At 44.3% G+C, this 25,463-nt stretch overlaps 1 protein-coding gene across 1 annotated transcript in view; it reads left to right on the forward strand.

Annotated features, from left to right (window-relative positions):
• LOC149271696 (voltage-dependent P/Q-type calcium channel subunit alpha-1A-like) overlaps positions 1–25,463 on the forward strand; it is a 99,851-nt gene that overhangs the window by 36,558 nt on the left and 37,830 nt on the right. Inside the window, exons 4-24 of the mRNA XM_089507195.1 lie at positions 870–961; positions 2,872–3,024; positions 4,024–4,211; positions 9,268–9,371; positions 11,233–11,348; positions 12,160–12,216; positions 13,202–13,291; positions 13,821–14,030; positions 14,445–14,557; positions 14,665–14,777; positions 16,239–16,370; positions 16,574–16,646; positions 17,679–17,796; positions 18,223–18,290; positions 18,393–18,499; positions 18,786–19,574; positions 19,754–20,166; positions 20,306–20,447; positions 20,836–20,965; positions 21,958–22,017; positions 22,745–22,851. Of these exons, the coding sequence (XP_089363321.1) occupies positions 870–961; positions 2,872–3,024; positions 4,024–4,211; positions 9,268–9,371; positions 11,233–11,348; positions 12,160–12,216; positions 13,202–13,291; positions 13,821–14,030; positions 14,445–14,557; positions 14,665–14,777; positions 16,239–16,370; positions 16,574–16,646; positions 17,679–17,796; positions 18,223–18,290; positions 18,393–18,499; positions 18,786–19,574; positions 19,754–20,166; positions 20,306–20,447; positions 20,836–20,965; positions 21,958–22,017; positions 22,745–22,851 (3,375 nt within the window). The remainder of the gene's footprint in view (positions 1–869; positions 962–2,871; positions 3,025–4,023; positions 4,212–9,267; positions 9,372–11,232; positions 11,349–12,159; positions 12,217–13,201; positions 13,292–13,820; positions 14,031–14,444; positions 14,558–14,664; positions 14,778–16,238; positions 16,371–16,573; positions 16,647–17,678; positions 17,797–18,222; positions 18,291–18,392; positions 18,500–18,785; positions 19,575–19,753; positions 20,167–20,305; positions 20,448–20,835; positions 20,966–21,957; positions 22,018–22,744; positions 22,852–25,463) is intronic.

Raw genomic sequence — 25,463 nt, forward strand, 5'->3', positions numbered from 1 at the left:
ATATACTACTACTTTAATACAAATAATAATACTATGAAGTACCGTATATTAATCAAACAATTACCAGCCGTGTAATAATGCATTTTCCTTCCCCCGATTTCTTCCTTCTTTTATGGATACACACATGCACCTGTCACTGTATTTTTTTTTTTACTTAATTCTATATTTAAAAACCTGTATTGGGATTTGTACTAGAGCTACACAATGGGAAAAAAAATCCCAATAAAGATAAAGGTTAAAAAAATATATTCAGATGCTAAATAAAAAAAATAATGAATCATAAATGATGTCCCTTTCAAGGCAGTATTTAATCTACTATTGTTTGTGAATGTTTCATACCTTAGGTAGACCAAATGGTAGAGAAACAGACCTGAAAATCACATGTGGATGTTTGATATATATATATATGTAGAATAAGGAACTTGGCCGATTTTGTGGGACCTATATAAACCCCCTACGCCTCTCTCTCATTCTCTTCGATTGTTCTCCTATTTCTTTTCACATATCACTATAATGCCCTCTTTTTGGCGTACCGACCATCGTGATCTCGGCACACCTCAGTTCATGTCTATCTTTACATCCTCGTTCTTTCTCTGTATCTGTCCTTTTTTCATACTGACTCATGTCATCCCTAGACTAAGGACACATATATATATATATATATATATATATATATACACACACATAATACGCAGGTCTCTGTCTGAGCTGTGTTCTCCATAATCATGGTAGCCAGAATGGGATTAATGGTCACTCCAGACACTCATTTTAAAGTATTTTTCACCCAGTCTTTCCCAATTTGCCCATACAATGGCAACATTTCTCTGTGTAAGAGAATCCCATATCTTATCTTTGTGTCTCTCCTGCAGAATCGTGGCATCCACAGGCCCGGAGTTTGACCTGAGGACACTTCGAGCCGTACGTGTGCTACGGCCCTTGAAACTGGTCTCTGGAATTCCAAGTACGTCTCTTCAATTTAGAAATGACTTTAAATGCACGCAGTAACTTCTTTGGGTTATTGTTCAGGGAAAATTTGTTTAGTTTTATATGTGGAGCCAAAGTATATTTTTAACAGCATGAAGGAAGACCATGACTGTTTTTTCGGAAATAATGATGTCACTTTGCTAAACGAAGTAAAACTATTTTTGTAATTGTAAGAATCCCAGTTACAGGAAGAATTCCTCATCGATACACAGTAAGTGACGACAGAATAGAACCAATTGGCCCATGTAGTCACTTTTTGTGACCAATGTATTCTCAAATTGATGTACTGCGTTTGCCTGTCCTAATACCACTTGAAGTATGTTCCAGGTATCCACTGCCCATTCTGTAAATCATGCTCTGTAGTTTTGGTGCGCCTCTTTTTGTTAAATATGTTTCCTTCTTGGACTTTATTTAATCCTTGGCCATATTTTAAAGTTTCTATTATATCCCCCCTCCCTTTGTTCGTTTAGGGCAGGGGCATCCAACCTGCGGCCCTCCAGCTGCGCTGCAGCAGCTGGAGGGCCGCAGGTTGGACGCCCCTGGTTTAGGGTGTACACATTTAGGTTTTGTTACTACAATCACATCATATTTTAGTGGCCCTTCTTTGAATTCTCTGTGGTCTCCAATACAGAACAAAATAAGGCAGGCATGTCCAAAGTCCGGCCCGAGGGCCAATTGCGGCCCGCGTTCTGGACTGATAAGGCCCCACAGATAAGTTGCCCAAATATAGATCTGTTTTTTTGATATTAAAGGCAGAGCGATTTAACACCTGTTTAGATTTGTCATCCAAGTCACAAAATGAAAAGTATGCCGTTTTCAATAAACTTTGCATAAAATAGTTAATTTGCATTTCATTTTAATGGTTCAAAGAATGTCAGGCAAAATGGTCGGCCCTCGCACACGTTCACTTCATCAAATCTGGCACTCTTCGAAAAAAGTTTGGACATGCCTGCAATAAGGTATCACCAGCACTCCGTAAAGCTTGTCCCTTGTTAAAATAATTCACGGTTGGAGAAGACGGGGTCGGCTTGGCTCCATCGAGCCTCCGCTCTAAATTCTGTTGAATGGCCTGATGGTATAGCAACGTGAAACTGCACACGGTACATTTTAGATCCGGCATTTTAAATACTTATTTCTTAATGTTAAATCGTGTATGTAAAAAAAACAAAAAAAAACACGGAGGTGGAAAATCTTCAATTCACTTGCCTTGGCACATTGGCTCTGCATCGATAACAGTTCTACACACATGAAACAGGGTCTTATTTCCAGACACACATGATTTGGTGTCTATTACATCTACAATTTAGTATGTGCTGTGAAGTTACTAGCATAGGAGGGCAGGTGAACACCAGAGTTAGATTACACGCTAGAAGACATTTAATCCTAGCCTTAAGTGGTCTGGCTGTGTTTAACTAAATACCCTACGTAGACACAGTTGATAATGTAAAATTAACAATAAGCTACCATCGCACCAGATATGTGTTTAATATTCAGGGGTATGTGGATTGGTCGAAGTTGATACCTTTCATTGCTCCAGAAAGCAATTTAAAGTTACCTTTTAGGACCTTGCACGTCTCCTCTGTAGATAGAATTAGATGGCTCTTATTTGAAGAAAAGACATTTGAAGTCCCAAAGGCCAACAGAAGGTATTGTCCACGTCTAAAGACTCCATCTTGATATTTAGGGTGGAAAAAAATTGCATTAGAACCGTCACGTGCATTCTAGTGATTATTATTTATGTATATGCAGCGTGCACTAGGCTGTGTCAATGTTCATACAAACCCCTTTGGGGTATCAGTAACGGCCCCTGGGTGTTGGTTTGTAGGCAGATGGGTCTGGGGGATCGTTTTCACTGTGTCCTCCAGCTCATGAGTCTTTTTTACGCAGGTTTACAAGTCGTGTTGAAGTCTATCATGAAAGCCATGATCCCTCTGCTCCAGATTGGGTTGCTTTTGTTCTTTGCAATCCTCATCTTTGCCATCATCGGTCTGGACTTCTATATCGGCAAATTCCACACATCCTGCTATGACCTTGCTGGAGGTTGGACCTGTTCTGTACTATGCACTTAATCTCTGTGTTATACTGTGTTACAAGAGACAGATTTACATAGGAACAGTGTGCTGATTGTAATACACCACATAATGCCCCATACCTCCCTCCTGTCAGGCACACGGGAAATGCCTGGTGGGCTTGTGGCTGATACGGCCCCATACTTATCAATACTGCCCCTCCAGTGACAGATCAGGTCCTACAGAGTCAACTGGATATGCACAGCCGCACTCTGCAAGATTATAAAAACAATTCCATGAGGCCACACATATCCAGCTGGTGGGACACGCTTCTATCATTTTGCAACTGCTGGCCTTAAAGAACCAAGGCAGCTTTATCATCCCCAGCCTTGCCTATAGCCCCCTCCTGTCTGTCACACTGCGGTGGGAGGGACAGACTCCATCCCCCATAGCCCCCTCCTGTCTGTCACCCTGCGGTGGGAGGGACAGACTCCATCCCCCATAGCCCCCTCCTGTCTGTCACCCTGCGGTGGGAGGGACAGACTCCATCCCCCATAGCCCCCTCCTGTCTGTCACCCTGCGGTGGGAGGGACAGACTCCATCTTCCATAGCCCCCTCCTGTCTGTCACCCTGCGGTGGGAGGGACAGACTCCGTGCCCCATAGCCCCCTCCTGTCTGTGTCACCCTGTGGTGGGAGGGACAGACTCCGTGCCCCATAGCCCCCTCCTGTCTGTGTCACCCTGTGGTGGGAGGGACAGACTCCGCGCCCCATAGCCCCCTCCTGTCTGTCACCCTGCGGTGGGAGGGACAGACTCCGTGTCCCTTAGTTTCCTTCTGTCAGGGAAATTGGTGAAGGTAAGAGGCACATGAGGGATTTGGCTCCCAAATGGGGATTTTTATTCAGAGGCATGCTCCTGCCGTATGCTGCAGGTTTAATATCCTGTTGCCTGTACTTTTGTTTTACAACTTACACCCCACATGTACACCGAATGTCATGTTTTTTTAAATATATATGTTATTACTCCTGCAGAAGATATAAAGGTGGAAGGTCTTTGTGGTGTAGACGCCAATTCCCGTCACTGCCCTAACGATACCGTGTGCCTCAGTCGCTGGGAAGGTCCCAATAATGGCATTACACAGTTTGACAACATACTGTTCGCGATCCTTACAGTGTTTCAGTGTATCACAATGGAGGGATGGACAGACATCTTGTACTATGTGAGTATCGTCTGGCATAAGCACTTTCATGTATCTTCTGTAGTATTACCTATCCGTATTATGTAGATAATATATAAACATATAATCAATTTGTCAAATTCTATTTTTTTTTACTTAATTCACAAGCTCTAGCGTGTTAACGCAAATACACCTTAGTTGGTCCGTCACGCTTTCCTCTGAAGGTTTAATCACTTTATTTTTTTTATCCGTTTGTATCAGTGTATGCTTTTGTGTCCCGTGACAATTTAGTGTTCCTGGCGCAAATCGAGAGTAAGATTTACCCGATTAAGGAATTATTTCTGGGAAGGGTTTGGACGTTGAACAGTATTTAGTTACAAAGTGTCACATTCAGAAGACCACACGGAACAGCGCCTTTAGCAGGTCATTTTACACACATTTACACAATAAATAGAGATATCAAACCAATCGTTAATAGTGTTAGACCTCAAGTGATGCCATATTAAAGCCACGGCTTCTTCCTCCTAGGCCATCCTTCTAAAATAATGTGAAATGTCAGCTGCTATTCAGTGTTTGCCCCTCCGTACCCGGGAACTCTCCGGATCTCGGCCAGAGACTCCGGGTCGCGAGAGCGCCATTGCCCCACGCCCTGCTCACTTCCCCTCCAACAATGGCGTCAGCGACAGTCTTCTCTAAATAGCTAAATGGGCCTAATTGAAAGGCTCTGTGTCTTGTTTTTAAATTGTCATTTATAACGGATAATTGAGGGAGGCTGAGAGAGGCAGACGACATGTTTGCTCAGAGAGGAGAAAAGCTTGGCTCACTGAGGCAAAGGACAGTCTTGGATCCAGAAGAGAAAACATTGCAGCACAGAAGCAAAAGCTTAATGATTCCGGATTCCGCATAGTCAGGAGAAACAGAGGATAGAGACACGGGGAGGAGGGAGAGCAGCAAACGGCTCGCAGGATGGTAAAAAAATATACAGAGTTCGAGGTGGAGAGAAAGAGAGAGTCGTCAGCGGTAGATGTGAGGGAGAGAGGGATGGGAAATGCAAATGATTATAAAAGATGGGGACGTTATCAGGGGTTGCAGGGGATGGAAGGCCAAGCTGGAGGAGAAGTCGAGCGATGCTGGAGAGAATGGGATAGAGGGTGGAAGTGAGAGCTTGATAGTGGATTTCCAGAAATAGGGTTTTGGAGAAAATTAAAGCAGCCTGTTTTATGGCGAGAAGCTTCAGGGAGATCTTGATTAATAACCCTGATACCCTTCGGATATTAACACTTTAATTGCTCGTCAGTGGTGTAGCAACTCGCTAATGGTGGCACCCAAAGGGTTCTAATGACAGTCCTTATAAAAAAAAAAAACGTGACAGGAGGGTAAGATATTCTGAGCGGAGTCATTTGTATCCAAGCAGGAGTTTCAGCTGTGAAATGGCAGCGAAAAAAGCACCAAATGGGCTGCTCGGGTATCGTTAAGTGAGAGTAGGGTATCAAGGAGTCAGCTCCGGGCTGTGTAACCCGGAGAATCAGTCCAAGTTGGGGCAAAAATACCTTGAGACTCGGGGGCAAAGCCTGCCGGTTCCCAGGTATGGGGTAAGACAGCATAGACAGAGAAATCAGGGCGATATCTAGGCAGTCGTCGGGTAACGGGAGATGGATATAAATCACGCTAGAGTAACGGGAGACTCGCGGGATAGTGTTTCCAGATTCACTGGTTAGAGAGGATGTAAGATCAGAATAGAGAGAGGTTGGGGGTAATTTAATAGGGAGAAGCTACACTGTCAGGGTGTTTTAAGGTTACCCACATTTACAGTCAGTATGGAGAATGCGTAAAGGACCATTCCCACCCCTTTGCTCCAAACAAAGCCTGATGTGTTCTAGTGATACCCGCTTTAATAGCAGCAGGTTTCTCCAAGACATCTGGGGAGCTGGGCTTCGGAAGATGGGATAAATGTCGATGAAATATTCAAAACACCAACTTGCATGTTAAAGCAATTTGTATTAACCCATGCGAGGCGCAATGGGGCAAATCTGTTGTGCAGAACACAGCAGCGTACAATAGCATGTAGTGTGGAGCAATGGATGGGCACAGCTTATAAGCCATTCATAAAATTGAGCCTATACCTGTCAATTCATACATACAGTTTATATACCCTGCGCTCAGAGAATGACATCCCCATACATACAGCTTTCTATATGAACTGCTCAGTGCTCCGCATCTCAACGCCCATGCATAAAAACAGATATTCTGAATTAAGTCACCTTAATTCAGGCAGGTATTTGCCCTGCATTATAGAAGTGAGAAAAGCACCAGTTGGGATGCTCGTCTTCCATTAAATCAGAGTATGAAGCGGTACTGGACTGGTGGGTTCGATCGGACCTGGTACTTTACACCATTATAACGTCGGGAAGGCGGGAGAGAGTCCAACCGTTATAGGCTTCTGGATATCCTTACATACATTAAAAATTATAAATAAGGGGGAAAACTGATACACCAAGGGGGGGGAGAATCACATCCTTCATCCAGATCCGGGGAGAGCAGAATTAGAATCGGGATATAAATAGATCGGCACGGAGATAAAAATGCAGAGATACAAAATGAGCCGCGATGTAGGACAGGAGAGTGACAGAGTAAGAAAAGAAATAGGAGGAGATGTGAGGATCCATATCGATTTTGCGTATGCACGTGGGTTAATGCTGAAGCGAGTGACAGTCTGTGTGTGACAGGGGAGCAGTCTCCCGGCTGTCTCTCTCAAGGGCAGCCTCCTGATATACAGGGATGTGGTCCTACCCTCCCCCAGCTCTGACAGGAGAGTCGCTGCCTTTCTTAGGATGCTTTCTGCTGCCGGTTGTATTTTTAGCATCAAGAAATGGGCACAGGAACCTTTCACTGCTCACGTAGATAAGAGCGCAACCCCCCATCTCCCTGCGGGGGCTTCGGGAGGGGAGGCGGTAACCCTCCCACTGCTACAAACCTCAAAAGCACATTCACCTTATGTACAGAGCGGCTTTAGCAGTTATATTGTGTAGCTGTATTCATCATTAATGTGTTACAGGACCTGTCACCTCATAACTGCCCCGTACCTATCACTGCTTTATTACAAGACCCCGCTTCCTATAACTGCCCCGTACCCATCACTGCTTTATTACGAGACCCCGCTTCCTATAACTGCCCCGTACCCATCACTGCTTTATTACGAGACCCCGCTTCCTATAACTGCCCCGTACCCATCACTGCTTTATTACAAGACCCCGCTTCCTATAACTGCCCCGTACCCATCACTGCTTTATTACGAGACCCCGCTTCCTATAACTGCCCCGTACCCATCACTGCTTTATTACAAGACCCCGCTTCCTATAACTGCCCCGTACCCATCACTGCTTTATTACAAGACCCCGCTTCCTATAACTGCCCCGTACCCATCACTGCTTTATTACAAGACCCCGCTTCCTATAACTGCCCCGTACCCATCACTGCTTTATTACAAGACCCCGCTTCCTATAACTGCCCCGTACCCATCACTGCTTTATTACAAGACCCCGCTTCCTATAACTGCCCCATACCTATCACTGCTTTATTACAAGACCCCGCTTCCTATAACTGCCCCATACCTATCACTGCTTTATTACAAGACCCCTCTGTCTATAACTTACCTTTACCTATCACTGGTGTATAAAAAAACTGCTAACCTGCCAGTGTTGGCCCTTCATAATGAATAGTGAAGTAATTTAGCAAAAAACAGACCTGGATTGGCCACCTGGCACACCAGGCAAATGCTGTCCCACAGCTCCCCATACCTGAGCTTACCTGATCTGCTGCTCCTCAACTCTACTGCCAACTATCCATTCATTGAATAGACCCCTCCGCTGTAACTGTCTTTACCTATCACTGGCGCAAAGCCATCAAGTTCAACCCCGCTATTTATCCAGAAGAAGCCAAGAACCCTACATATAACCGTGTCCTTATAACCCGTTATATCTCTGTATATTGTTTATATATATATTTATCCAGCACATATTTAAAGGCACCAACGTAATCTGATAGCACAAAGTCTGTGGGCAGTGAATTCCTTATCTTTACTGCTCTTACTGTAAAGAACCCTCTTTGCTTCTATAAGTAAAAATTTAATTCTTCAAATCGGAATGGATGACCTCTTCTTCTTTGCACAGTCCTATTAACGAACAGGTCCTGAGAGAGAGATTTATTGTCTTGTTATGATGGTATCTTACAAACTCTTGCAGCAGCTGCCTGGCATTGAACACCGTCACTAAGTGTATTGTTTTTTAATCATTTCCAAGCACTTCTCATTTAATGATTTCCCCACCACTACCCAATTTAAGGTATAATTTTCTGATTTTTTTTTTTTCCCCAAATGCATAACCTTGCATTTGTCAACATTAAATCTCATCTACCACATGGTCACCCAGTCCTCCAATTTGACCAAATCTTGCAGGAAAGTGAGGTCTAGTTCCGACTATATTAATTTTGTGTGGGAATACCCACACGAGATATTTAATACAGATATTAAATAGCAGCGAGCCTTGGACAGAACCCTGATGAACTCCATGAACCACGTTTGTCCAGTTGGAGAATTTTCCAGTAACAACAACTCTCTGAGCTGCATCTTTAAAGCAGTTTTCAATCCAAGTGCACGATAAGCCTCTCTTTTAATTCGTACATCAAATGCCCCTTACAAAATCTAAAGATACACCCTCCTCTATATGTTTTCAGCGGTGTCTGAAGTAAATACACCGCTGCCGATAACTGATCTATTACAAGATTATAACTGCCCCATATCTATCACCGCCCTATTACACCACCCCTTTCCCAAGGCTGGTTTTAGTGCCAGATCCAGGCTGTCGGCCTAAAAAATTATCCTAAAGTGTGGGGGGAAAAAAGTATATAGTGTTTGCCAGGTGAATAATAGAAGACCGAAAAGCAAGGGAAACATGCGCAAAGTGTTCTGTGCCGGTATTGTAAATCTTTACAAAGACGTGGTGCGTGTGGATGAGGGCAGAGAGTTCTTGCCTGTGGTGTTATTTGGCGACGTGCCAGTTCCTGTTTAAGTATTCATACTCCCCTTTCCCACTTTCCACAGAGTAACGATGTGTTTGGCAGTACGTGGAACTGGCTGTACTTCATCCCTCTTATTATAATTGGATCCTTCTTCATGTTGAACCTTGTCCTGGGCGTCCTCTCAGGGTGAGTATACCTAGAACCAGCCTAGAATACAATGCGATCCACGGTTAGATGTTACAAGATTGACATACAATGTAACTATGATGAAAATAGTATTATCTGATCTGCAGCGTAATAAGATTTCATTTTCTACCCCATAAACATTGTTTGGCCTGATAGAATTAATACAATTGTCTCGAGGTGCATTCAACAATTAGCATTCTGCTGGGATGAGGACATTGACATCTATTTTGGGACAATTAGTGGTAACTTGATGGGACCATTATCTGTTCACCTACTTTCTCGAGATGAGTCGAGATGAGTCAACATGGACTTCAGCTGGGACTTGACTCAGGAATAATTGACTGGGACTTGAAATGAGACGTATGATGTCTTGGCTACAGTCGTATGCAGATTCTAACCATTCTAGCCCTGGAAGAATCCAAATAATGAAACTTTAATTTGTCCCGTTTTTTATTGATCTTTATGTATGCATTAGTTCCTGACTCATTACATTTTCTGTCTGGGTTCTATTTGCTAAATATATTAAATTTCAGCCCCAGGGTCAGTAAAATGATCGATACGGAATCAAATTCCAAATGCTGTATAGAATGTGATCCGGATTTACTTTAAAAATGTGATATACCATCTTTTCTATGGGTTTTCTATTCTTTTACAGCATTAAAGCTATATTTATTTTAGTAAAAGTTCAGACATGGCAATGCTTTTAAACATCTCTAATCTGACTCTATAAAGTGGAACTTAAGGGGGTAAAATGCTAAAGAAAAGCCCCACGAAACACTCATCCGGTAGTTCAGATGCCCCGTAGTCTAAATTGGATTGAGTGTTTGGATGGCATCTATCATAATAAAATAGTCCTAATAACCAAGCAGTCCAGAACAGGTTCAAAATGTAATGCTTTCTAAATCACCAAACAGAATGACCCAGGAAGCCCATAGAAAGAGCCCCCAAAGGGTCCGGTCAAGTGCTGGCTACATGACAATCTGCAGGTTACACTAGACCCCCCTTGTGGCTGTATCTGGAATTTAAAGTTCAAAAAAACTCAAAAGTCCTTAATCAATGGTCAAATCATAGACCAAAAATGGTCAGCAAACAGCTGAGTACTGATGTGAGAAATGTCTGAACCAAATTACTAGAATGTGCTGGGTTATCCCCTCAAAAGCAACACTACAGAATGTGATGGCGCTATATAAATCAGTTACTAATAACAGTAATAAAACTAACTGCGTTGTCCAGATATTTCAAATCATTAAAAGACTGACATTTTCAGAAATGTCAGCACACTTTTTTTTTTTTAACGTCTGCGATGTTTTAGTGCTGAGAATTCTTCTTTGAAGAATCTCTGCCGACGTATAGTTAGACAGTAGAGAAACGTAGAATTTGACTGCAGATAACCATGTGGGCCAGTCTGTAGGGAAATCTATTACTTACCAGAGGGTTCCTAATGGTGGTGGGTAGGAGAGAAGTATAAATAAATGAATAATTTTCCCGATAACCCTGGTAAGTATAACATATACCCTTTTTCTTTCAAGTATGGAATATTTTCTCCATGGGCTTTCTCTACGGGGTTCTAGATGGCTCTGAACACAATTGGCTACGGGGCATTGTTTGGTTTCTCTGCCCTTCTGACCCATTTGACTTTGCTGCCAGCCTTCCCTTGACAAATCAGTATGGGCCGTCCGTGGGAAATGGATTATTTGCATTCTTCCAGCCCTCAAAGAAGTCCGAAAACCTTGTTGGTAGAGCTTCCCTAAACTTTGAGAAGATTCCATTTTGACAAACCAGTTACTTACGTGTTCTCTCTCGTATTAGTAAAGTCCTTGTATAAGAAAAAAAATCTGATTCTTTGTTTCTTTTTGTTCAGGGAGTTCGCCAAAGAAAGAGAGCGAGTAGAGAACCGGAGAGCTTTCATGAAACTAAGAAGACAGCAGCAGATTGAGAGGGAGCTTAATGGCTACATGGAGTGGATATCCAAAGCAGGTGCGTCTGGACGTGGCATTTTACATGGGCTGGATAAAGAAAACAGTCAGGGCTTTTGGTATCCAAAGTAAGAAGCTCACTGGTAGGGTGAGAAGATATGCTTTGTTTTCAGAGGTCCCTTGACTGAGTCCTCTGTCTGTTGGCAGGATTAATCCCCGAAACCCTCTTAAGTCTAAAAGGGAAACTCTAGTTCAGAAGCAGCACGTTTATGTTGGTATGAATGTCGTTAAATGTATTTCGATTAGCGAATGCTTTTTCTCACGTTGTGGTTGGGGGTATGTGACTTTTCATGGCAGCCGGCACACAGCGTGGCCTCGTACAGTCAGTGGCTTCTTGTAAACCAGAGCAGGTGCTTAATTTGATACGTCGGGCAGAAAGTCTGCCGTAGGAACAAGGTTTTTCCTGCCAGAGGAAACTACTACTTTTTTCAGGAATGTGTAATTTTTTTTAATTGGAACTTCTTGCCGCATTAGCTGTACATTATGTACACCAAGGATGCCCTTATCATGTTGTATAGTGAATGCTGTCAATTGAACTTCATCCCATCTGTAACTCATTTAGTGAATAAATCCCCACTTAATGGGGGGGAAAAAACAACTTCATCATTACATCATCAAAATGTGTGCTTGATAACTGAATTTCTTTTTTTTAAATATGGATTTGGAAGAAGGATGCGTTTTCTGGTCTGTATTTTATATGATTCGTTTCACTAAGTCCTCTTTATCTTGGTCTCTTGGTCTTGTCTTTTAACATTCTATCTGCTTTTTTCAGTCAGTCTCAGACGCCTAATTGTTTTTTGACTTCCCCCCAGAAGAAGTTATTCTGGCAGAGGATGACAGCGATGTGGAGCAGAGACTTGCGTACGATGGTAATTCAGCGATGCTGTGATGTCATATTGAAAGTGGAAAGTGTTGAGATGCGTCAAAGGGATCGCTAGCGAAGTTCTGAAAACTATCGAGTGTACAGAATGTGTCTAGATTTACAGAATAATGTGTAAAAACAATGGGAGCGGGGATGTATTATATGTGTAAAGATCAAAATGTACTCGGCAAACCCCACTGTTTGAGTGTGTTTGCACAGGTGATTGCTGCCTGTGAACTGTTCTGAAGAACACTATGGCATCATGCCATAGCCTCATATTTCCTTCACAGGAGTGCTTTTAGCCCCCTGATGACTCTTACATTCTGTGAACTATGTTGGATGTTCCTATTAACTAGTCTAGATAGCACAAAGTATGCGTGTCAGGTTAGACAAGTGAATTTGGAATGGAATGCGATGCCCTGAGGGATGTCTGATTACCACCAATGGCCATTCAACCCAACTTTGGCCATTCATTCTCTGAGAGTCAGAGTACATAAGCATTCGGTTCAAATGCTACCTAATACGCCATAGCAACCTCCACATGCTGAGCAAAACCCTTTACATGAACTACGTTTAAAAACATGTTTTGCCTCGGCATTGCTAAGGAAACTACAGAAGATACATGCAGAGGGTGGTGGATACATGGAATATTCTTCCCGGAGAAGTGTAAGAGATTAATTCAGCGAGGGATTTACGCCTGCATGGTATAGGCAAAAGGCTGTCCTGGTCATAAGACAAGACCAAGGAGGATAGAAAAATGCAGAGATGAGATGGGCCGTATAGCCTTTACCTGCTGTCAGATTCTTATGTTTCTAGGGGATCTGAATGAAATTGTATCTTGTTGAGTGTATGTGCGAATGAATGAGTTTGCACAGATCTTTTGTTACTCGAAAAGTACGAAAACATGCGGAGTAGAGAATAGCTGGTAAAATGGGAAGCTTTCCTATGTTGCCTCGACTTGACTTTTCCCTTGTCTTTTCTACTTATGGGAGCCCTACGGAGACCGACCATCAAGAAAAGCAAACCTGAGCTGCTGAACGCTGACGAGGGAGAGGAGCCCATTGGAGATATCTCTTCAGTGGGTATGTGTCTCTTACAGAACATGTGTCTCGTAAAACCACAAGGGCACAACCCAACATACTGTCAGCGGAACGCAGACATCATTCTGCCACCCGTATGGGAGCAAGTCCAGCAAGCGCTCTCAGTGGGGCTTATTCATGCGACTGCGAGATACGATAAATATCTATAGCAGTCATTAACTTAGCAGGAGCAGCTTTAGAATATGCTCACTAAGGGGATAAAAAATAAATGCCACCATGACTATCCTGATTATATTTGGGTCAGAATGTATCCCCCCCCCCAAATCTATGCATTTATTTGTTTCCTACATTTTTGTCTGTAAAATAAAGTGAGACAAAATATACCCATCACATATCTTATTACTAAAACACGGGATATACATCTATATGCCCAGGAGATTCTGTAAACTTTAGACTAAAGTAGCCGTGGTGTCAGTCGGAATGCCCACCGGAAAGTCCAATTCCTCTACGTTCCTCCTTTTACTTATTTCTCCCATAACCCCACACACCGTCTCTTTTCTCTTTCCCTCAGGCTCACCTTTCGCCCGTGCCAGCATTAAAAGTACCAAGCTGGAGAACTCATCATACTTGCATAAGAAGGAGAGACGCTTGCGTTTCCTTGTCCGGCGCATGGTGAAGACTCAGGCTTTCTACTGGGTGGTCCTCAGCCTTGTAGCACTGAACACGCTGTGCGTGGCGATCGTGCACTATAGCCAGCCGGATGGGCTCACTCAGTTTCTCTGTGAGTGACACTTACCACTCTCAATATTACTGCCAGAAATGTGGTTATAGGTGACATTTTTTTTGTTTGCCTAATGCTGGAGTAACTCTGGTGATGAATCTTTTGGCTTCAATGGTGTCTTTTAGTGATTTGTGTATCTTATGTCTTGAATAAAGCCCCATAAAACTCAGTCTTTACTGGAGGCTTCAAGTGACGCCTAATATTGTCTCTTTATCACTTTAAACATGCAAACAAAAATGTAACAGGTTACCCCCATTCAGCATTAGATATGGGGGCTGGATAGGTTTTCCTAATTGGTTACCCGGTTTATTTTTTAGCACGTTGCATTATGTTTGTTTGGGGGTTTTTTTGGCATTGATAATTGTTCTGTGAATTGACCTGGAATATTAAAGAGATGTTGTTTTTCCTCCACAGATTTTGCAGAATTCATTTTTCTTGGGCTCTTTATGTCCGAAATGTTTTTAAAAATATACGGTCTTGGGGCCAGGCCTTATTTCCATTCGTCGTTTAACTGCTTCGACTGCGCTGTAAGTACCTGCTATGTCTTCTTAGACGGTGGCCATAGATAGACAGATATGTATTAAATTAAAGGACAGCGAATGGCCCAAAACACATTCCTCCTTGTTCTTTTTAGGTTATTACCGGTAGCATCTTTGAGGTGATCTGGGCGATGATCAAACCCGGAACCTCTTTCGGGATTAGCGTCTTAAGAGCCCTCCGTTTGCTGCGCATTTTCAAAGTTACAAAGTAAGTTTTCATTTCTCTTCTTCGCAAACTCTCCCAATTACTTTCGTAACGCAATTTAGTTAATTTACTAAAGTTCTGCTCTGGAGGAAGCACAATTCCAATATATTTAAAGATACAAGAATCTATACAGCGCAAAGAGAAAGACACGAGCCTCGTGTTGATATGCAGAGTTTAGTGTTAGCTGAGATCACTCGTAGATGCCAGCCTGGGCTCTGTAGGCTTAGTCTTTTTTTCTATCAAGTAACAAGAAATAGTCAATTCAGGTCAGCGTCATTCATTCCCAGATAACAGGCTGAGCGAATTCATTGTCGGTAAAGCCAAAGAGATTGTGAGGACGCGAGTGATAGAAGAACTCAAGGTTCAGTGGCGCGAAGACTTGGTTTAGCAGGTGGAACACAAACAGGTCCATCAGAGTTTAGAATTTAGATCCAAGCAGTCAAAAGAAAAAGGAAAACATCAGTACAACTTACAGCTATGGGTCTGTACAGTTTTAGAGAATATTAATGGAATAAATTCAAGTTAAGCCCATCGTATTGCATCATTGGATAAAAACTGAAAAGTGGTATCTGCTTCACGGACGGCTATGGTAAATGATGACATCATCGTGGAGGCCATCATGGCTGTAATGCGGATGTGCCCTGCTTGTATGTCAAACTATAACACCGATTATCACCAATGGTCATCTCAAGCAGGTTGAGGAAGACTATTGTGTAGATTGCATTGACTAATGAGGGAGAATGAACAGAATGTTTTGTAAGACTTGTGTTTTGTGTAAAGGTTGCTTTCTAAATTTTGTGAATCTGTGATATCCTGGTCTCAAATGTTCTCTTGGTTCCATAAAAAGACTGTGTTCCATTTCTTCTGGCCAGCCATAAAAGGTCTTCAGGCTATTTGTAGCCGCTAGTAATGTAATTTCGCAATAGCTTGACCCATAAGAGTACTTGTGTTTTAAGGATGGTGCTTCTCGAACAGATAAAAAGATTAAATCTGACAGCATGTAAGAAGCACTCGGCCCATCTGAGTGAGCCAAGGATTTTACTATCTGGCCAGTGTAAGGAAGGGTTTAGGTTGCCTATAACTCTTCCTCCATTGTTTCTGTATGAGAAACTGTCGGACTCCACGGGCCCGGGGTCCCTTACCTGCCATAGTGCAGACGCCAGTTCCTCTTACGCTAGCTCTCTAGTTCGTTGTCCCCGTTTGACCCTCGCCTTTGCTGCTCAACTTCCCAGTTCTTGACCTCGGCTCTCCTTGTTACTATCCCAACTGTCTCCTGGTTCCTCGACTTTGGCTACCTGTTCTGCCAGCCTCGTCCTTTAGTTTGCCCAACCTCCTTGGGCTATCTGCAAGGCCTCAGTGCCTTGCGTTTCTGCCTAAAGCTCCCAGCCGTGAAACTATTCCGTGTCCTGGTGGTTTCAGCTGTGTTTTTTTTTCAGTACAATGCATTTTGCTCCTCCTTTCCAGGTACTGGGCGTCTCTGCGAAACCTGGTCATCTCCCTCCTCAGCTCCATGAAGTCCATCATCAGTCTGTTGTTCCTGCTTTTCCTTTTTATTGTTGTCTTTGCCTTACTGGGGATGCAGCTCTTTGGCGGGCAGTAAGTGTTTCGGATTCTCCTGCGTCCACCCCTTGAACCTAACAAAAGTCAACTAGATTAACTGGAACTGAATGTATTTATACTGGGTGCCACTGGTTTCCTCCAATGTGCACACAACAAGAAAGATGAGCTATTAGGGCTGCCCCTTTAACACATGGTTGGTAACAGAGGGACGCTGTGATCAATAACATTTTTAATTTCAGGTTCAATTTTGATGAAAAAACCCCTTCTACAAACTTTGACAACTTCCCTGCAGCAATAATGACGGTGTTTCAGGTAAGCATCATATTCATCTTTGATGCTCTCACATTATCCTTTTACTTGTAATTTGTTCTGCAATACGTAAAAAGAAAACTTTGAAAAATCTTGCGGCCGCTTGGGCACAAATCCAGATAACGTGTTCTAACGCATGTTCATAGCTGCTTAAATGAACATACAGGTTTTTGCGAGGAGCATATCTTATAATCACAGCACAATCTGCACTGTTTCCATGTCTTAACCACTGCCCATCTAATAAGATCAAAGGGAAACTCCTAATTGATGTTAGTGCACGTCGTTGCCACAGCAGAAGCTCATTACAGGCAATGTGGTACAAGCCAGTAGAGTGAGTACTTTTATGTTTGCCGATGTTTGTTTTGATGCCTCTTTAGCCCCGTGTTATTGAATATATTTGTTTTGCTTTCGCCTCTGATAATATGTATCAACCAATATAATGAAACTGTAAAAGAAATAACACATTTACAGGGATGACTATATATATAGTTGGATAAGAATCTGTCCCTAGAGGAGTGACTGTGAATGCGGTACGGTAATAAATATGTAATTCTATGTAAAGTGTAGGCTCTTTTTATGCTGCAGTCCATGTGTTTGCTTAGAACATGTACTGTTACTGGTATATTTCTTTTGCCTGTCTGCGCATGTGCAGGGTGTTCGTATAGTGCTTCCATCTCCTTAGATGTGTCTTGTGGATTGGAGATTAAGTGTTTTATGGTCTGGAACATGTACATGTACATATCCAAATGTATCTTATACTCCCCTAATGTGCATCCCATTGAATCGCTTAGTTATCATTCATCGTTTTCAATGCAGTTTAGAGTCCAGGATCGCTATAGACATATACAGAGACATAACAATCTGCGACGTGCGATGTCTGCTGGTGAACATACGTTACAGATAGTAGTTCTGAAATCTTCCCGGATCGGATTCAGGAGAGTTCCCCTAATTCTTTCCCGGCGCGTACTCTTGGACACTCGAGACAGTACCTTTGTCCAGGCTTACCTTTTCCGTTTCTCTTCTCTCTGCATTCAGATTCTGACTGGAGAGGACTGGAATGCCGTGATGTATGATGGTATCAAGGCTCAGGGGGGTGTGAATACAGGCATGATATCCTCCATCTACTTCATCATCCTCACACTCTTCGGTAACTGTATCCTGGAATGATATGTTGAATGGAGGGCCATATGGACAGGGTTATAGATATGGCTTGTACGGAGTAAGTCGAGGGTTTGCACCTTCTTCGGGGACCGCTAAGATGAATCTTTTTGCTCCACAAACTGTATATTCTGCACTTTTGGGTATTTACTATATGGATTGAGAGAGGGGTTATACAGAGTGAAAGGAAGAGTTAAAGGGCAGGGTTATATGGAATAAAAGGCCACCCAGTTTAATTGTATCCCGGCTGTGGGTCGAGGGTATTTTTATGTAACACAATAAAGAAAGATTGCATTTATTTTAAGGACTGTTTGGGAAGGTTTATGGGAGGAATTATAGTTGCAGTTGCCAGATTATATAGAACATGAAAACGAAGACTCCCCGTGGTGAGGTTGGGTTGACCTTAACCTGCTGCTCTCAGACACTCTGCTGAATGTCTTCTTGGCCATCGCTGTGGACAATCTGGCCAATGCTCAGGAGCTGACCAAGGTAGGACGTTTCCTGCAGGTACAGCACTAGGAAGACCCAGGGGTTCAGCGTATACCGATGGCTATGACCTTAACATCGCTTTATCTCCTTATGTATTAACAGGACGAGCAGGAGGAGGAGGAGGCAGCCAATCAGAAGCTGGCACTGCAGAAAGCAAAAGAGGTGGCGGAGGTCAGCCCCTTGTCTGCTACCAACATGTCTATAGCAGCGTAAGTCCCGGGGTCATCACCAGAATATGCCCCACAGATCAGTACAATGTACAAGTAAGAAACAAAAGTACCCTAAGGTACTACAGTACCTTATGCTACAGTATAACTCGCCCAAGGAGCTTTTGTCTTGGGCTTCCCTATTTGTTTTGGCCCATTCATTAGTCTGTGTGGGTTTCAGCATACTTAACTATCCCAGAATTACTTTTACTAATGCCTTCCTTCTGGTATATATACTGTATATACCAAATATGTATTAATGTTATCAAATATTACATCTATCATGTAGAAAAGAGCAGCAGAAGAATCTTAAGATGTCTGTTTGGGAGCAGCGTACAAATGAAATGCGCCGGCAGAATCTGATGAACAGTAGGGAGGCTCTGTACAGCGAGATGGATCCTGATGAGCGTTGGAAGTTGTCCTTCATGAAGCGTGATGTTAAGACTCACCTGGACCGACCTCTGGTTGTGGACCCCCAGGAGAATCGCAACAACAACACTAACAAGAGCAGACCTGGGGAAGGAAAAACACCCCTAGAACAGCGTCTATCCCACCAGCGAGCAGAAGACTACCTTCGCAAGCAAGCAAGATTTAAGGAGCGTGGCGGACGGGGCTATGAGATGGGGCAGGAGCCTGTACGCCGGCCGAGGAACAAAGAGCAGGACATAACCCGTGATGGGCAGGATTTGGGGCTTCAAGACAGGATAGGGGAAGTTGATGGAGGAGTGCGCCTCCCCCAGGATCCTCATCGAAGACACAGGGGAGGAGGGAATAAAGAAAGCCGTAGCGGGTCTCCTCTGCCAAGGGGTGATGGTGATCACCGCAGGCATAGGGGTCACCGCAGAACAGGAGATGAAACGGAGGATGTGAGTGGAGGTGGAGGGAAGGGTGGAGATGGTGGTGGAGAAAGAAGACCACGGCATGGTAGAGATGCGGGAAGAATGAGAGAAGGTGGTGGAGGTGGGGAAAATGAAGGTCCAGAAGGGGACAGGAGAAGGAGGCAGCGCCACACTGCACAGTCCACTTACGACAATGATGTGAAGAGAGAAGACAGAGAAAGGAGACATCGAAGAAGGAAGTAAGTGAAGGGGGAAATGTTGTTGTACTGGAAACTTAGGGGAGTAACATGCATGGGGAGGGGGTACATTTTGTTCTTAATGGTAATGAATTGGGACACTACTAGATGAGGTTTTGCTTTCAAATAAAATATTGCCTGCCCCCTGTTGTCTAACTTTGCCTTTCCTTTCATCCTTGAAGGGAACCAACTGCTCCAGTCCCTGGTTCTGGTCCCAACCTCTCCACCACAAGGCCCATTCAGGATCGTTCCCGACAAGAGAGCCAAAACCAGCACCCAGAGAACATGGACAACATCCGGAACACTAAGCTTGTGACCAGTGAACCCCCTGCGAGCGGAGGAGGAATCAACCACAGCCCAGCCAAGCTTGGCAATCACACCAACTGTGCCAATAATAACAGTATTCCCGCCGGGAACTCTGCCCCTCGACGGACACCCCTGCCCACCAACTCTGGCCCCGCTCCCACAGCTCCTGACCCCAGCCAGTTACACAGTAACCCAACAGAGACTGCCAAGGGGACTAAAACTGCCGATCAGACAACCGTGGATATACCTCCCCCCTTCCCACCACCAGTGGAGAATGCCATCGGACAAGGTAACACATTGTGTTTTCCGTCTCATTCTGTTGTCCCATTTCGAGCACACACACACACACACACACACACAGTCTGGACAAGTAAAGCTGTCTCTTTTTTAAGATATCTCTCTCTTATGCACTTGTGCTCTCCTTGCAGTTAGTAAGACAGTCGCCGTGTCTCCTCTGCCGGAGAAGGAGACTGAAAAGAAAGAGGAGGAGGAAGAAGATGATGATGCAGGCAAGGGGCCCAAGCCTATGCCCCCTTACAGCTCCATGTTTGTTTTGTCCACCACAAACCCGTGAGTGACGTTTCTGGTTTACTGAAGCTACTTCCTCATCACCCTTCTTGCTTTATAACGAGTCTATGTTTCCTGTAACCCATATCCATACCCGAGAACTCTACGAGGTTCGCCCGGACACTCCGCATGGACCGTCACTTCTCCGGGTCTCCAGGTCACCACAGTGAATCTCGGGGACCCCCACCCCCCCTCCCACTTCCCCTCTAACCATGGCGGTTTTCCTGCTTGTGGGGGGCTAGACCCACATGTGACGTTAGCGGGTCTGCCGCAGGACCACATACCCGTATTCTGAAAAGAGTGGACTCCTGGCAGCTGGAGCCGGGATGTTTCCAGGTATGCTTATATCTTTTTTATTTACGTTGATACGTTGTCTTTTTTCGCGTTCCAGTCTCCGTCGCCTCTGTCATTACATCGTCACCATGCGGTACTTCGAAATGTGCATTTTGCTGGTCATCGCCATGAGCAGTATAGCCTTAGCGGCAGAGGACCCCGTCCAGCCTGATGCCCCTCGGAACAACGTGAGTACTGTTCCCTACATTCTCATGGCGTGTACCCGATGCCGAACCCCACCTGTGACCCCGACTTAAAGGGGATCTATCATTTTTCCCAAATTGTACTTTTTACATGTTTATACAATAAATTAACCCAATGTAGTTGCGCCTCCCAGTTGTTGTTGAATATAAAGCCCATTCAGAGATGTACATACACACCGTGCTGAGCTATAGGTCTATGTTTAATGTCATAACCAGTTAGGTAGTGGTACACAAAGAACACTGAAAAGTGGCAAAAGTGGAGCAATCACCGTAGCAACCAATGGAATGTTCCTGCTTATTGCTCCACTTTTAGCTCTTTACAGCAGCAGAATATCTCTGTATAACAGGCCACACATATGTGTGCATCCGTGTGCAGCGTGCGCACGTATATACCGTGTACCCCCGCCTGTTCGCTGCTAGTATGGAAGGGTTAAGCGGCGTGCGGGATGGAGACGGCCGGGATGAGGTGCGCTGAGCTGACGGGCCGTTAATCACAGCCGCCTGCATTCCCTGCTTACTGTGCACTTCCTTTCTCTGCTGGACGGATCCCGCGGGGAGGGAGGGCCGAGGACGGAGTAGAGGGGCCGCTGATTGAAATAATGGGAACATTGGCCCCAGTGGAAGGGAAAGAGCTGTGTGTGCGCTATATAAATAGCTGTGTATGTACGGTATTACTATATAGAAACCTATTATTCCACTCATGCAGTTCTATGTATATACATGTAATGTATGAAATGCTTTATACGTGATCTTACGCTGATATACAGGAAGGTTTAAACTTCTAATTTCTCACTTTTTTTTGTCATTGATTCCTCCCGGTTACTCTCTTATTATCTCTCATTCCCTCTTTATTGACCCCTCTGTGTCCCACTGTCTTTTTTTTCTTTCTTTCATTCATTGCCTCTCTTCCTCTCCACCCTTTTTTTTCTCATCTTCCATTCTCTCAATCGCAATGCGTCTCTCTTCCCACCCTCCAGGTCTTGCGTTACTTTGACTATGTTTTCACCGGTGTCTTCACTTTTGAGATGGTTATCAAGGTAAGAATAAGTGGCGGGCTGGGCATCTCTCCTGATTCCCGGGGTCAGCACAGAATAAACGGGAGACGTAGATTCTGTACATTTAAATGTCCTTTGCTCCCACACACAGTCTGTACCTTGTGTTTCTGTAGAGCAGGAGAATCGGATTACAATTAAACTCAGATGCTTCAGCTTGCAAAATAAAAATAACTACTGTACGGCGGTTAATGTACTAATTAAAATACCAGCATTGGTTGTATGGTCAATGCTCACCACACGGCCAACACGAGAGATTAGATCCTTCATTTCTCACACAGAGAAGAGGCCGATGAGCACATATGGCAGACAGCACGTTCAGTCCTATCCGGTGCTGTCTAAGACACATTCACCAGAACAGACTGTATATAACGTCCATAATGGAGCACAGAAAGGGTACAGTCAGGGGGTAAATGTTGCCAGTAGTCCTTTTTATGCTAGACGCCACCCGGTGGCTTATTTGCGCAACTGCAAGTAAAACAAATAACGCATAAAAAGTCTTCAGGTACTGGCAAATGTCTTGAAATCAAGGCAACCCAGGTTTGATAGCGTTTTACCATCTTTCATGTGGTTTCACAGAATGGGATGTGCACCATGATCAGGACTACAATTAGCCGCACAGCGTTGAAGTCAGACAATGAATCCATTCTTCCATTCTTTGCCTGTGTATTCTAAGTATGGAACAACACCTTCTTTTGTTTCCTTTTCTCAGATGGTGGATCTCGGCATCATCCTCCATCAGGGAGCCTACTTCCGAGACTTGTGGAACTTTCTCGATTTTGTCGTGGTCTGCGGCGCTCTGGTGGCCTTCGCCTTCTCGTGAGTACTTCTCCATTCCCTCTGCTCCGGCCTTTCACACCAGCTGCCTTGTCGCATGTGGGTAGATAGAGAGTATGTGCTTGCACCCTACAACGGGTCCATTGAAACCTCACTGCATTGGATGTGTTAAATGCATGTGTAGAGTAGGTCTTGGTAGAGGGTCTAGATTGTATGTAGAAGTGGATCTGTCATCAAAAACGAAGAATAGATGGTGGTACCAAGTTTCCAAGCATGGCCTGCTGGATGGTGTATATACTACATTATATGTACGGGGATCGTTTTCTATGGAAGCATGTGGGCCAATATTTGAACTTAAATCTACCCGGAAATAGTTGCTCTTATCCTTTAAGGTAATGCAGATTTTTTATTTTGCCTTGAGTGATTTTTATCGTAGTTAGAAGCTTGATTAGTTGGTGGAACTGGTCACTGGTCTTAGTAAAATAAAAGCCCTTTTTAATTTCTCTATGAAGACCTTCTGTCTGTTACATACAGACAGGGCCGGCCCGACAATGGAGCCGAGTGGGGCAACCGCTCCAGGCAGCACTTTTGAAAGGGCGGCAATTTGCCGCCCCAAGCCCTTTTTTTTCTTTAAAAACCGAAAGAGAGAGAAAGGGGTGCCGAGTGGTTTTCGCTTACCAACCCGTCAGTACCCGCTCGGCGCCCCTCTCTCTCTCCTCTGCGGCGAGTCTCCCTGTTCGGTCTCGGTGCCGGCTTGTAATGCTGAGTGCCGGAAGATTTCCTCATAGCCGGCACCGAGACCGAACAGGGAGACTCGCCGCAGGACTGCTGAAAGGTAAGTACAAGGGGGGGGGGGGGAGAGGAAGGGTAGATAAGGGAGGGGGGGCGGCATTTTAAAATTCGCCCCAGGCGGCATTTTGCCTTGGGCCAGCCCTGCATATAGACACGTACGTACACACACACACACACACACGTACGTACACACACACACACACACATAACTTTGGTCCCGTGGGACGCTGTTGTTGGATACGCCATGCCCTCTGTCCTAGCGATGTGATAGGGGATGCCATTCATATAACTCATCATAAAGACTAAGGACACTGGGATATGACATCATTGGTTGTGCTTCGGTAATAAAAATCAGAGTGGTCATGGAGCTGAAGAGGAGATCTTGGTGCTCCTGATGGTCCATACCTTCCCGATATACTGCCAAGGCCCCGTACTCTGTATGAAAAAATCATTTAGTGTTAGCCCAAGGTTATTTTTGATAGATAACAATCCTGGGAACATTTTTCTTGTCCTCCAGGAGAAATCACTAGATGGATTCGTTAAATCTCTAGGCTTTGAAGGAGCGATCTATCTGGCAGATTGCACCGAGATTTCCCTGGCACCTGCTACCTTCTGTGTCTTAATATTTATATCAAAATGAATAAACAAAAAAGCATCGCACGGTAACGCTGGCGTGTTGCCACTCGCGGAGATGCGTCTATGTTTGGAAAGGGACGGTAAGGGAGATGTTTCCAGAACCGAGCCGGGCTCTCTATCTCTATCTTGAGTGTCACCAAAATAATTACTGGAATTACTTGGGACCTACAGACAGGAGGAAGGACTGTCACTCCCATCATGTCAAAAAAAGCCTCGAGCCTTCCAGCCCCCTGCTGTGGGATTTCAGGTAGAGAAGGCAGCGTCGGTTCTAATTACGGCACTCGGTTGGTACTCTCTGGGATGAGTGCATCTCATGAAGTTCCATCGCGTGAGGCCCACACCTCGCCAGGCGCTGGATATCGCACATCCATGGCGTGTGTACAGAAACGCTCACCAGCAAGTCAGAATCGGTGAGGTGTTGGGACTCCTGGCCAAACCCAGGGTCTTTAAACAAGCAGTACGGTCAAAGCCAACTTAGTGTCAGTCTAATCGCCAAGATCAGACTGAAACTCGGCTTAGACATGCCCACAGTGTCTTCGAACCATTTCATGTGACCGCATTAACGTGGTCAAGTGGAATTATTGTACAGCACTGCAGAATATGATGGCACTATATAAAAAACATATATATATATATATATATATATATATATAAAAAATATTCTGTGTCTGAGGCACATGCTTATGCACGCGGCCATTTTTCCATTCTGTGGCTAGTAAAAGGAATAAAAAGGTGTTGTGTCTATTATATTTATATAAATTGGTAGAATATTTCGTGTGCCCCCCTGTGAATCGGAATGCGGAGAGCACCCCCTGCTGGAGATGGAATGACAGTACTTCTTCTAATTAAGCCAAAGCACCATAAATCTAAATCCAGTTTGCAGATTCGTGTGGATTATTTCCAGGCTCCTCACCGCAGATCTGACGGGTATTTATTGGGTATCTGGCTGCAAATATGTGTCAGAAACCGAAATCCAGGCCAACATGGATTAGAGAAAGCCAGCTGCAGTGTATTCTGCTCCTCTTGTCCCTTCACAATTTTGTTTTCTGTCGTAGCTAATTCACATTAACCAAATGGACCAGACAGGGAGTCATGGCGTCCAAATCACGGGATTACATTCTTATAACAGGCTTAAAACCCTGCCGGGGGAAACACTATGCTCTTTACGAGAGCGGGAGGGAAACCTTGAGCAGAGAGAGAATAAACCCCTGAATCACAGTAATCCC

The sequence above is a fragment of the Sceloporus occidentalis genome, unplaced genomic scaffold, assembly GCF_023333645.1.
Source record: "Sceloporus occidentalis isolate IW3139 unplaced genomic scaffold, rSceOcc1.0.p SCAF_472, whole genome shotgun sequence".
Classification (NCBI taxonomy): Eukaryota; Metazoa; Chordata; class Lepidosauria; order Squamata; family Phrynosomatidae; genus Sceloporus; species Sceloporus occidentalis.